The sequence below is a fragment of the Etheostoma spectabile genome, chromosome 5, assembly GCF_008692095.1.
Source record: "Etheostoma spectabile isolate EspeVRDwgs_2016 chromosome 5, UIUC_Espe_1.0, whole genome shotgun sequence".
Lineage (NCBI taxonomy): Eukaryota > Metazoa > Chordata > Actinopteri > Perciformes > Percidae > Etheostoma > Etheostoma spectabile.
Genome location: NC_045737.1, coordinates 26,468,153 through 26,482,045, shown reverse-complemented (window position 1 = coordinate 26,482,045; position 13,893 = coordinate 26,468,153). Strand labels below are relative to the sequence as shown.

Below are 13,893 nucleotides of genomic sequence, written 5' to 3'. Positions count from 1 at the left end.
TTTTTTGTCTCTTCCTTTTTCTTTTGATGATGGGGTAGAGTAGGAGAAAGGCGGAGAGGATAAAATGCCTCCTGGATAGGGTTTACCTAGCGCAGGGGTGAACTGAAGACCACAGACGGGCTCTTCAGACACGCTTCTAGTTAGATAATCACAACAGTCTAAACTGTAAAGCAATAGTGCTCTGCTTGTGAGATGTGATTATAATCATCCTTGATATACAGTGGCTTGCATAAGTTTATACACCCATGCTAAAGTTAAGTAAAAGAGGATAAAAAAAATCTGTTGGAAATTGATCTAATGCTTTAATTTAAAAAAAGAAGGAAAATCTAACCTTTTTAAGGACACAAAATTTCTTTGTGAATGAATATGTACTGTAAATAAATAAATGTTCTTCCTTAAAATACAGGGGGCATAAGTATACACATCCTTATGTTAACTCCATAAAGGCAGGCACATTTTTATTTTAAAGGCCAGTATTTCATGGATCCAGGATACTATGCATCCTGATAAAGTTCCCTTGGCCTTGGAATTAAAATAACCCCATATCATCACATACCCTTCACCATACATGAGAATGGCATGGTGGTTAAGTTAGCTAAATAGCTGGTTTGATTAGCATTGAGAGATGTCTTACGGAAAGTTTACCATGCCTACTATTATCACTGTTCCATATCTTTTATGTGACTGTTATTGCCAGTCTTATTTCAACCCAACCGGTCGTCAGACACCGCCTACCAAGAGCCTAGGTCTGTTCGAGGTTTCTTCCAAATGGGAGTTTTTCCTGCCATTGTTGCACTTGTTGCTTGCTCTAGAGCAGTGGTTCCCAAACTTTTTCAGCTCAAGACCCAAAAGAGAAATTTGGTGCTCCCCGGGACCCAAAAATACACCATGAATCATGGTAACATCTACATTTTAAATTGGACAAAAGACAGAAAACATGAATTTAAATGTATATGAAGTATATTTATTCCATTATAAAAGTAACCAAAAACAGAAAAGGTCTATTTGCTTTCTGTGTTCCCCCCTCTCAACTATTTCTTATCCCTCCTAGGATAAGAGAAGGAGAGAGAGAGAGAACCCCCCCCCCCCCCCACAGCATCTGAGCTGAACAGACCAGTGTAGCAAAAAAGAACGCTCATTCATAAGATTGATATGCATTTTACATTCCAATTGGCGACCCAATAAAACGGGTCTGCGAACCATTTTGGGTCCCGACCCTAAGTTTGGGAAACATTGCTCTAGAGGGAACTACTAGAACTGTTGTGTCCTTGTAAATTATAGAGTGTGTATATATATAGATATATATATATCTATATATATTATCTATATAATATAAATATATATTTAGTTACAATACATTTTTCATTGACAAAGAAAATTGGTGTCCTTAAAAGGTTGGATTTTCCCAAAAAAATGTAATGAAGGCATTAAGACGGGTGTGTAAACTTATGCAAGCCACTGTATGCATTCATCAAATAAACATATTTATAGAATATATACACAGTGGGGCTCGAAAGTTTGGCTACCCCAGGTAAAAATTTGTATTAATGTGCATAAAGAAGCCAAGAAAAGATGGAGAAATCTCCAAAAGGCATCAAATGACAGATTAGACATTTGTATAATATGTCACAAAAAGTTAGATTTTATTTCCATCATTTACACTTTAAAAATAACAGGAAACAAAAAAATGTTGTCTGCAAAAGTCTGGGCACCCTGCAGAGTTTATAGCATGCACCGCCCCCTTTGGAAAGCTGAGACCTGACAGTGTCATGGATTGTTCTCAATCATTGTCTGGAAAAACCAGGTGATGTCAATCTTAAGGTTTTAAATGCCCAGACTCATCTGACCTTGCCCCAACAATCAGCACCATGGGTTCTTCTAAGCAGTTGTCTAGAAAACTGAAACTGAAAATAGTTGACACTAACAAAGAAGGAGAAGGCTATAAGAAGATTGCAAAGGGTTTTCAGATGCCAATATTCTCTGTTCGGAATGTAATTAAGATATGGCAGTCATCAGGAACAGTGGAAGTTAAAGCAAGATCTGGAAGACCAAGACAAATATCAGACAGAACAGCTCGCAGGACTGCAAGAAAAGTAAGTCAAAACCCACGTTTGACTGCACGATCCATCCAGAAAGACCTGGCAGACACTGGAGACACCATTCCACTATGAAGAGATACTTGTGCAAACATGCTGTTCATGGAAGAGTCATCAGACAAAAACCTCTTCTACGTCCTCACCACAAAAATCAGCGTTTGAAGTTTGCAAATGAACATATAGGCAAGCCTGAAGCATTGTGGAAACAAGTTCTGTGGACCGATGAGGTTAAAATAGAACTTTTTGGCCGCAATGAGCAAAGGTACGTTTGGAGAAGAAAGGGCACAGAATTGAATGAAAGAACCTCTGTCCAACTGTTAAGCAAGGGGGTGAATCAATCATGCTTTGGGGTTGTATTGCAGCCAGTGGCACAGGGAACATTTCACAAATAGAGAGAAAAAGGGATTCAATAAAATTTCAGGAAGTTTTGGACGCTAACTTGACGCCATCTGCGACAAAGCTGAAGTTAAAGAGAGGATGGCTTCTACAAATGGATAATGATCCTAAACACACCTCAAAATCCACGGTGGATAACATCAAGAGGCGTAAACTGAAGGTTTTGCCATAGCCTTCACAATCTCCTGACCTCAACATAATAGAAAATCTATGGATAGACCTTTAAAAGAGCAGTGCGTGACAGACAGGTCAGAAATCTCTAAGATCTGGAAGACTTTTGTAAGGAAGAATGGGCGAAGATACCTCAAACAAGAATTGGAAGACTCTTGGCTGGCTACAAGAAGCGTTTCCAAGCTGTGATACTTGCCAAAGGGGGCAGTACAAGGTATTAACTCTGCAGGGTGCCCAAACCTTTTCAGACGACATTTTTTTGTTTTCTGTTATTTTGAAAGTGTGATGAAAATAAAATCTAACTTTTTGTGACATATTATACAAATGTTTAATCTGTCATTTGATGGCTTTTGGAATTTTTTCCATCTTTTCTTGGCTTCTTTATGCACATTAATACAAATTTTTACCTTGGTGCCCAAAGTTTCGAGCCCCACCGTACGCCCAGTAGTAAATATACCTCCAAGCCAATAGCACTAATGCTAACAAACCTTTATTGTGTATGTTAATAACAGTATTTAAAAGAACATCTGTATGACAATTTAATTGCAATTTACACTAAACAACACTTAAAGTTAAAAAGCAATTACAAAAAAACAAGAAAAAGCATAATTGTTGCTTAGCCAATAGTTAGTTTACTTAAAATGTAAAGAAAAGGGTTTAGAAACCAAATTAAATCAAAAAAGAAAAAGAAAAAGATGTGACATTTTTTCTGTAAAAGCCTATAGGGTTTTTCACACTCACCATTAGACTCATCTTTTTGCTCTCTCTCTTTCACTTTATAGAATCTTAGGATCATGGAAGCTAGTTAATATGCTGAACTGCATACCACTCTATTGAGGTTGATTCCAATTGTTTTGGTGTAAATAATGCCTGTTGAAAATTAGATATATTGGTGTCAAAAACTGTTAAATCTGTGTATATTACCACAAATACTGAAAATAATAATACATACAAAAACTATTACTATTATTGTTACGGCTGCTACTGATGCTACCTAAATGGCTTCTTTTTTTTAAAATCATTTACTACAAAAGCAATATCTTCACATGACTCAAATGACTTGTAAAGATAAGCTAATGCAAGAGTCAACATTTCTTGAACCTCATATCATGGGCGAAGAATTATATAGTGTTTAACTTAGACAAGCTTGTACAATTATTAGCCTGACGCATTGATCTACTTTATTCCTTGTCAGTTAAGACAAACAAATGGCAACACTCTCGTCTTGGACCTGTGGCAAGGACTTGTCTATTGACTAAATCGGCATATCTTTGATTCTGATCTGGTTGAAGATCCATGTCCGACAGAAAGCAAAGTGCTGGAAAAGATCAATAAACGCGGACATTCCTCAAGAATTGAATCAAAGAATTGAATTAAAGTGGTCAACCCTTTGATTCAAAGGAAATGTCCCTGAGAGGCGGCAACCTACATGACGGAACAGATTGCCCTGTCACCATTCAACAGGCTGACAATGGACTGGGGGCCGTGTCACAAAGTGAAGACTTAGCGGATTAATCCATCAAGGTTGGTTCAGATGTTTAATGATGATGGTTGCTGCAAAAGTTGCTCATGTCAGGCTCTGGTTCCATTGGTTTATTTTCTTGTTAGTTGTTATCCCCTCAGGGTATTGAGGCAGGCTTAAAACAACAAGCAAAACTAAAATGTTCTAAGATGCAGAGAAAACCCAATATTTCTGTCATGGCCTGATTTCATATAACAACCTAATCATAAATCTATGCACACTTAAGGCCAAAATGAAGTATAAACGGTATTGCAATGTTCTTTTCAAGAGAGGGTTTGCACCTTAAGTTTCAGCTTCAATGTCATTCTTCATTTATGCTCAATCTTGTGTCTTAATGTGTTAAATCTTGTGTCTTAATGTGTATCCATGGGGATAAAGAATCACAATCACACATCTTCATCAGTCTTATACACCAGACTGACCAGACTGATAATGACCCATGGTACCACTTGAGCCAAGGCAGCTGAGAGTTAAATACATTGCAATCTGTTCCATTTCACAGGTGCTTCATCATATACCAGATCCTAGATTTGGTACCTTGACACTTGTGGCAACAAGTGGACCGCCAAACGATGGCAGCAACCTTCAGACATCACAAACCCGATTTTGGCTTGGTTTGGTTTTAAAAAAAGTTTTTGGCTCACCTCTTAACAATCACTACCCCACTATTCCCACAAACATAAAAACACAGTGTAAACACAGGTAAGCTTATTGTTTTTCTGCAAAGACATTAGACGACAGGGCTTTTGAATTCTAAACGCATTTGTTAGCCTGTCAAAACTTGTTTACTTAAGTGAGTTTACAGACTATGAACCACAGCCAAAAAGGGTCTCTTCCATGTCTGCCTTAACCTTCAGTTTGACATTTCCTGTTGTTATTTTGAAGTGTGCAAGTTGTTTTCCAGCTCAAACAGTGTGTAAATCCTTGTAATTCTAAAACTGTCACTTTTCTGTTGTCTTCAAATCAGGATATCCATGGAATAAAATAAATAAAACAGCTAGCTGAGTTTTCCAATAAAGTCCAGCTGGTTATTGTAAAATCAAGCCAGAGGTCAAGGAAGTTTGTTTTGTTCTTGCTTCAAGCTGATGAAGATTTAGTTTCCAAGGAAATATAATGGCATAAAGCTTTGGTATCTAAACAAGGCCTTCAGAGTCTCCGAAACAAAAATCACACAAGGAAAAAAAGAGGATTAAAGGTGTTAAACTTGTGCAATCGGCCAATCACCACTAGGGAACTGTTAAAAAATAAAATAAAATTGTCAGAGATTGTAATTGTTTGATGGTTGGGTATCAAAAGGAATATTACGTAAATGGAACCAATACAAAGAGCACTCTGGAATTACTGCACAACTAAGTTGGTATTTTTATCATTATGTTGTAGGTTATGATGTCAAAGTATAATCACAAATCAAACCAAATTGTTACTCCATCTCACAAATCAGCACATTATCACTAGTTCCTTACATACACACCAATCCCAGACATCAGGAGTCTTTGGTCTCAGCATTTTCCACATCATTAGGATATGGTCTGTCACAAATGTGACCCAGACAATAGCCCGATGCAACCTCAGTGAATCCAGGTCAGAGGTTAAGGTCCGGTTCACCAGAGTTTACTTGTCTATTTCCTGCAACACTAGCGCAACGTGTGCTGGTCAGGCTAAGAAAACACTGAAACACATATGTGAAAACACAGACACAAACGCATTTTCATGTGATCTTCCATTGAGGCAGGGGACTTCCACCTTACCAAGCTGAAAAAACAGTGGTTGGAGGGGGTGAGGTTAATTTGACTGGGCCTGAGTTTCCTCTTAAAGTGTTAACTAACACAAACATCAATCAGCTAGTGTTTTTGTGTGTGTGTGTGTGTGTGTGTGTGTGCGTGTGCGTGTGCGTGTGCGTGTGCGTGGTTAAGAGGTACAGACATCTAGAAGTGTTTCACAGTCAGCAGTGCGTGGATCAGGGAAGTGAGGGTTACAGTCAAGTCAAACCTTCAACAGGACAGAGCAGATATGCAATAAGAGCATGACAATGTGTGTGTGTATGTGTGTGCTCTGTATTAGCTTTTATTCTCAGGAAATCTTTTGTGTCTCTGTGGTATCTTGGTACATTAATAACACTGAGCCACAGAAGTATGAGCCTTAGGTAAAGAAGAAAGGCAGAGTGACCTCCCGTGTCATTGCACAGGAATTATTTCTCATTTCTATAACAATATTGCATCAGTTTTCCAGCCAACTCCCCGCTATTTTCATTCAAGATACAGAAATCTAGAAATCCTTTCAACAAAACCCTCACTTTTAATTATGGAAAACCTAGTAGGAAAGCAAGAAAAGTGAAAAATAACATACAGTAGCGTATTTATGATGTGAAAGCAAATGAAAGTGAGTCTCTTTCTGCAGTCCATTAGGGTTAATTACAGCCTTGTGTTGGGATGCTTGTAACAGAGCAGAGTTGGTAATTAAAGTACAGGTAAGACATTAACTTACTTTTGTTAGCCATTAATCAGTGTTTACCTTCAGAGAGCTCTCCCTTTGTAATTAATAATCAGCTTGGACAATGAGTAATCACCCAAGAGGAAGTTGTGTGTATATGTGTGTATCTGCGCTAATGTATGTGTGTGGTATTAGCAAAGGGGGTTTTCCCACCTTTGAAATAGCGTCTTTACTGATCAAACAACCATCTTTCCAGAAAAAGTCAATAAACTAGGCAACAAAAACAGAGGAGCCCTTACAAGACAAATAAGTTTAAGGGTTCTCCTGTCTTTTCATCCATCTTTTTCTCGTCACACTCATTCTCTCCCAACCTGTGTTTATCCTTCTCTGGGCATCTAACGGCAGTGTAGGTTTGGAATGATTACATCTTGGGAAGGCCTCAGCAATGCCACTTAAACCAGCACCCCCACCCCTCCCAGACTTATTTCTCTGTCCTTGTAGTAACTCCCACCACCCACGCACCCGCCACTCCCCCCCCCCCCCCCAACACACCACATCCCCCCCCCCCCCCCCCCCCCACACACACACACACACACAAAAAGGGAGCTTTCCGCAGTAGATTGGTTCCACTTTATCTGCATATTTAGCCTGTGTTCGGCATGCTCCTTACTGATAAAATTCTGCTAGTGTGCCAGGCCACTGCCACACGCCAGACCAATGACCTTCTAGGGGGAACAAATTCCTTTTTGCAAAACGGACAAAAGAATGGAGTAAAATTACCAAAGATTAAGACAAAAAATAAATAATGAAAGGGAGGGAAGCTAGCCAGTCAATTGCGGAGGGAATGGGTCCAGGTTTTATTGCACATTAAAACAAGAAATTGAGACGTTAGCGGACTTCCCTGCTATGCGTTACTCTCCCTCTCTCTCTGGGTCCTTTAAGCCCAGTCAGAGTGCCATGCTGGTATACCGGCTTTGCTTCACAGATGATTAGGAATAACAGACAAGCTCTGCCTCCACTTCTACCTACCTTCTTCTGCCAAGAGTCTACCAGTATGGAAAACACAATCATCATATCATTACTGCTCCACACAGGGACGCAAAACGCAGAGACACAAAGGGAGGACTTGTCCTTTAACCCGTTCTGCCATCATGCTGCCTGACCAGTCCCAATGCCCATATTTAAGTCCACATACAATACATTTCCAGCCTTAAAACATGTGTGAGTGTGTGTGTGTGTTTGATCACATGCCATTCTCCACAGCAGCATTGAGAGTCGCCCCGGGCCTAGCTCAGTGTGGCTCCACACAAGAAGGGTGGCTCACACTGTGATGTGCGTGTCTGTATATGTGCATGCGTGACGACAAGGATCATACACATGAGACACTCACACATACGCGCGCACACGCACTAACACATGCACACACACACACACACACACACACACACACACACAGGCACAGACACACACACCATAGCAACACAGACAACAGCAGTATTGGTAGCAGAAGAGGTGACTATTGGGAGCCTAATGTGTTTATTGAAGTGCTGAGCCACGATGCCCTGACAGCCTTCCCTCAACCTTCTCTCAACCTCGTCACCTCTGTTGCTCTACTGTGACTCTCACCACAATGGCTGCTGCCTGTGAACCTGCCAGGCTGCCAAGGACACAAAGGGTGACTAAAACAACCTTTGACATCAGAAGCTGCCACAAAAAGACCAGAGACAAGCAGAGTTGGCAGCTCTGTTAACAGGCCAGGGACTCGTATCTATTCAGCTCGGTTAAAGTAGCAAAAGTCAATAGAGCACAAGTCAATAGTGCATATATACAGATGGACACTGTGTCAAACAGGTCTGCGATAGGACAATGCCAGGCATGCCAACGTTTAAAAAAAAATGCACCGCAATATCTTGGCTCAAAGGTTGCTGTCTTTTGAGTGACAGCAGCCACTGAGAAGAGATGTTAAACACCAAGTTAAAAAAAACTGACATTTGAACATAAAGTACAGTAAAGGTTTTGTAATGAAGACAAGATGACATTTCAAGGAGCTGATTCACTGGTAGATGTTAAGGCCACCCACCCACACACCTTAATTTTGAACATGGTGTTTTAGTGGCCGAGATGAGATAGCAGTGTTAAATATGTATTCACTAACACGTGGAGCATGTGTAAGATGACCTATACATTCACAGAGGGGCTTTGAAGAGAATGAACCAACAAAGCAGGACCGCCAGATGATGGAAATGAGTGATGAGACAAGGATGTGAGTGTGTTTGTATGTGTGTACACATGTAACAATCTATACTTAAACATAAACATAGGGTAGAAACAGCTGTTTTTAATATTTATGATATATTATTTCCTCTTGAGACTTTCTTTTTGTTTCTCTCTGTGTGTGCACGCCTGTGCATACATGCCTGCATGTGTGTCACTGTTCAAACAACACTGCAATCATCATCTCTTATCAACGGTCATGTTGAGGATTACAGCTTTCATCCCTAATCCTACATTAAGGACACATTCTCATGATGGCCGTGACATCATCAAGGCCAGTTAACCACAGAGAGGGCACAGGGACAGGAAGCCAAACACCACAGGAGAGGATTAATGAATATAGGAGACAGAGTAGATGATGAAAAAAGAAAGAGGACGTGACAAAGAAGATGAAAATAGAAAGTAAATAAACAGCACATTCCTGTACTGTGTGTGAGACAGCCTCTGTTTCTACGTGTATTTGTGTTTCAAGATAATCTGCCACTGCTTCAGTTTCTCTGACAATTATCCTTCTCAATCAGTCATACTAAGACCTCCAATCTACCCAACAGCACCCCCATCCCCTCTCCCCCCACACTTACACACACACAAAAAAAAATATCAGCATACATACCATGCTACACTGTCTGATTATAATCTGCTAAAAGCCATTGATGAACTCAAAAAAGTACACAGTATGCAGCTAAAAAGTTGCTCTAAAATATTTAAACTTACCTGCACTGTCACATCCTTTATGACAAGTTGATATATTGTATCCACTGGACTCTCAGCTGGGACCAGGGATATTGTGTTTAATAAAACCACCTATTTGTCCATTTTCTTTTCTTCCAGAAAAGAAATTACTTGCATTTTTTAGGCTACATATAATAGACCTGTTCTAATGGTTTATGAACATTTTATTGATTTTGCAGTATATCTATGATTGTGAAAAACCTTAACCCACTATTTTAATTATTACTACATCACTGGTAGTAGTAATGTCTCAGTTTTTAAGTAATTCCAACTGCAGCTACCGTTTTTACTTACAATGCAACTCTGATTATATTTTAACACCTTTGACTGTCAAAAAAACTAAAGAAAAAAACTTAGCCTAGCTAACATTGACATAGTGCCTATTGCCTACATGTGAAGCTCTGTTACATTTGGACCTGCAATTTGTGTGCTAGGACTCTACTGTTCAATTGTCTTTTGAAATTAATCAAGCGTAATTCCTTATACAATCATTTTATTTGATAACAGAAAGCCACATATTGAGTAATAATGTTTTAACGGTTGGAGTGTGTTTATACAGAGTTTGTTTGATACCTGCAGAGACTTGTGGGCAGTCTGGCAGCATAGGATCCAGTGGTGTGTCCAGGGGCTCTGGACTCGATACCCAGTTACAACAGTGCTGCGGGGAGAGGAGAAAACCAGAGATTGACAATTCAAAACTCTGAGGACAGATTTTTCATCATATGATGCTTCTACAAAGACTGTAATAGACTACTTATGGCATGAGGAGGGCTTGATAACTTAATAGGTGGCAAACAGCATCCTCCACTATAATCTCACTAACAGTGAGACCAATACACAAACACACACACAGAAATGCTTCATGCTTCAAATGTATTTCTTTTAAGTTATTTAAAAAAAGAAAGAAAAAAAAAACATGGAGAAAGAAAGTGATCAAAAATAGGGAGGCAAGGGAGACAAAGAAAAAGGGGAAAGGTGAGAGACGATAATCAGATCAGAAGTAAGAGGTGTGTGCGTGTGTGGTTGAGCGAGGTGCGGGGAGAGAAAGAAAGAGAGAGACAGGAACAAGCAATTAAAAGCTCTGTGACATGTTGCTCAGACAGCTTGGCGTTTGTTTGTGGTAGAGAGATGAGGCCTTCTACCATGCTGGATCAGTGGTTGCCCTGGGGGAGGGTGTCTGCCCAGCTTGCTGACCCATAACCCCCTGCAAACACCCCTAGTCCTCTCAAACCCCCTGTGGTTGACAACTCTACTGTCAGAAAGAGGAGGAGACCTCTTTATCCATTTTTTTGCTGTCTTCATCTTCCTGTCCGTGTGGTGCTCCCTCTTTCTACCTACTAGGTTGTTTTAAACACATTAGGGTTTGCACAATTAATGAACTAACCCTAACCCATCAATGCCACAATTCAAAGCAACTTACTACTCCCATGCTTTGAGTTTGAGTTGAGTTTTCATTCTGTGGCAGATGACAACATATCAAAGTGTGTTTTTCCTTTTTGTGTGCAAAATGTGGATTGGAATGCTGTGGCTTGCAAGGTTTGTGCAAAAACAAGGGAAAAAGGTAGAGGGGGAAAGAGGGAGGCTGAGAAGGAATGCTCGGAGAAGACGTTCTGCAGATAAGATAAAAGTTCAATAGAAGAAAGAGAAAATGTAAAGAGATTAGAATGTGCAGCTGGCGTCCTTCTGAATCACTGCTTATCTGCCCTTGTTTACTTTCACTCCGGCCCCCTGACAGCCATTACAGTGTTGCACATGCTTGTGTGTGCATGTGCGCTTGTGTGTGTGGGACAGTGATTGCATTACGGGGGTCTCCCACGAAGATGTGTAGCGTTGTGAACCTTTCAGACTCAAACACACACACACACACACACAAACACTAACACGAACGCACTCACATTTTTGCCCTGAGCAACCCTGACTCCCAAGGTCCTGAAAGGGGAGAGACTGGATAGACAAACCTATGAACCCTCACCCACTTTAAACCCTCCAAAAAACACATACACGCACACTACATACATGCAAAAAAAAAAAAAACAGGGTCACATCACACTTCGACTCAGCTGTCATCCCTCAAGTTAACCCCCTCCACACAAACACACACTACTCCCAGATATGTTGATGTTTTTCTGTATAAATATCTAAAGGTACACTGGGACACTGAATATACTTGATGCCTAATTATGCCCCTCATGGCTGTTGCTTAATGTCTTTATTTTTTTCAGAGGTTCCTTTTCTGTTACTGCCTGCCTGACATTTTAAAAATATAGAAACTCATTGCGAGAGATGATCATGATGAAACATCTGACACATGTATGCAAATCCTTCGCAAATATCAACAAGTAAACAAAAAAAGTTTGACATATGTATAATCCATTTCTGTCCAATCAAAGCAAATAAAAATCAACTGAGGCAAAAACGGAATCTGCATCTTAAATAGTAAAAATGCCCATTCACTCTTCAGGGCTATAGCATAAGGGGAGCCAAAGAGGGTTGAGAAAAGATCGTCATAGAGATGACAGGGAATAAAGGGAAGGAGGATGGGGGGTTAGTGTTGGTAGAAGATGACAAGTCATCTCGGTAAACAGTGGCATATTGTGTATTTTTAGATCCTCTGCTTTGCCCTAGATGTGCTCTCCTCTGAGTCTGGGCTTGAGGGCAGAGCGTTGTAGAGCGCCACAGAAGCAGCGCGGCTCCTTGACTGCTACATCAAGTGTCTCATTGTATCTCCTTTAATACATGTAGTCTGTCTGGAGGAAGATGTCAGCTGGGATGTGGAGCAGTTGGCTGAAGACGGGTTGAGAGAGGGGAAGGAGGGGAGTCTTTCAAAGGACCCTCCCCCTTTACCTCCATCTTTGCCACCAATGGAGGCAGGGAGACCAGGGTTTGAATGGATTTATCAAGGCAACAACACATATGTGCACACAAACTCTTACATAAGTGCACACACACACACACACACACACACACACACACACACACACACAGTCCCAGTGCTGTGGGAGACCGCAGGCATAACAGCAGTCACATAAAGGCAAGGCCTGCTGGCTGGGATTAGAGAAGGGCGACGTGACAAAAGGATGGCACATCACATCGGCTGCCTCTAACGCATAGCATCATCACTTCAAGCAGCTCGTCCACCGATCAATGGTGCCATTGAACTAAAGGCAGACAAAGAAACAAACATGTAAACAGATTTGACTCTCCCCCCCACCTCTGCTGCTCTGTGCATGTGTGTACATGCGTGTTTGGATTTGTGCTGGATATGCACATATAGATGTACCTGTGCACACACACCTCAAGGAAGCAGAGTGCATTTTGTTTCACCTAAATCGCATCACCAACATTATGCGGAAAGATCCTCTAGAAGATCTTTCAAAGTGGTGAGTTAGAGACTAAAGCTTAGTGCTAAAACTAACCATTAAGCTAAAAGTATGCTCTGAGGGTGTAAATGACAAGCAGGCATCATCTCTATCCTTCTACCTATGAGTGATGCTTTTGAGCTTTCTTTGTGTGTGTGTGTGTGTGTGTGTGTGTGTGCGGTGTGATCCATCACCTGCTGGCTTGTGCAAGTCAGAGTGTAAGCCAGCCTGCTTCTTTCACATAAACACATATGCACGCACACAGTCAGAGAGTAATGGACACAAAACACTGCACTTAGTTGATTGCAGGGTGATCTAATTGAGCCTTAACAGGGACAAATAGGTCTCTCATAGGTGTCCGTATCCACTACACAGTAAGTGTCACAGGAATACATACATGGCTATGAGACGCTGACTAGGCCAAATTGAAATACTTTACTTGTACATACATATACACCAGTATAAAGCACTTGCATATACAATGTAGTCTCATGCATATACATACAGTGGGGCTTGAAAGTTGAAAATGTTTTATTAATGTGCATAAAGAAGCCAAGAAAAGATAGAAAAAGTCTCCAAAGGTATCAAATGACAGATTAGACTGTCGTATCATATGTCACAAAAAGTTAGATTCTATTTCCATCATTTACACTTTCAAAATAACAGAAAACAAAAATTTTGATGTAATCCACCGTTGATTTTGTGATGGCATCAAGTTAGCGTCCAAAATTTGCTGAAATTTTATTGAATTCATTTTTCCTTCTACTCATGAAATGTTCCCTGTGCCACTGGCTGCAATATAACCCCAAAGCATGACTGATCCACCCCATGCTTAACAGTTGGACAGAGGTTCTTGTTATTAAATTCTGTGCCCTTTCTTCTCCAAACGTACCTTTGCTCATTGCGGCCAAAA

General features: G+C 40.5%; 1 protein-coding gene across 2 annotated transcripts in view; it reads right to left on the bottom strand.

Moving 5' to 3' along the window:
• arb2a (ARB2 cotranscriptional regulator A) overlaps window positions 1-13,893 on the bottom strand; it is a 222,730-nt gene that overhangs the window by 84,042 nt on the left and 124,795 nt on the right. For both annotated transcript variants that reach the window (XM_032516685.1, XM_032516686.1), the window contains exon 10: window positions 10,195-10,279. In XM_032516685.1, the coding sequence (XP_032372576.1) occupies window positions 10,195-10,279 (85 nt within the window). The remainder of the gene's footprint in view (window positions 1-10,194; window positions 10,280-13,893) is intronic.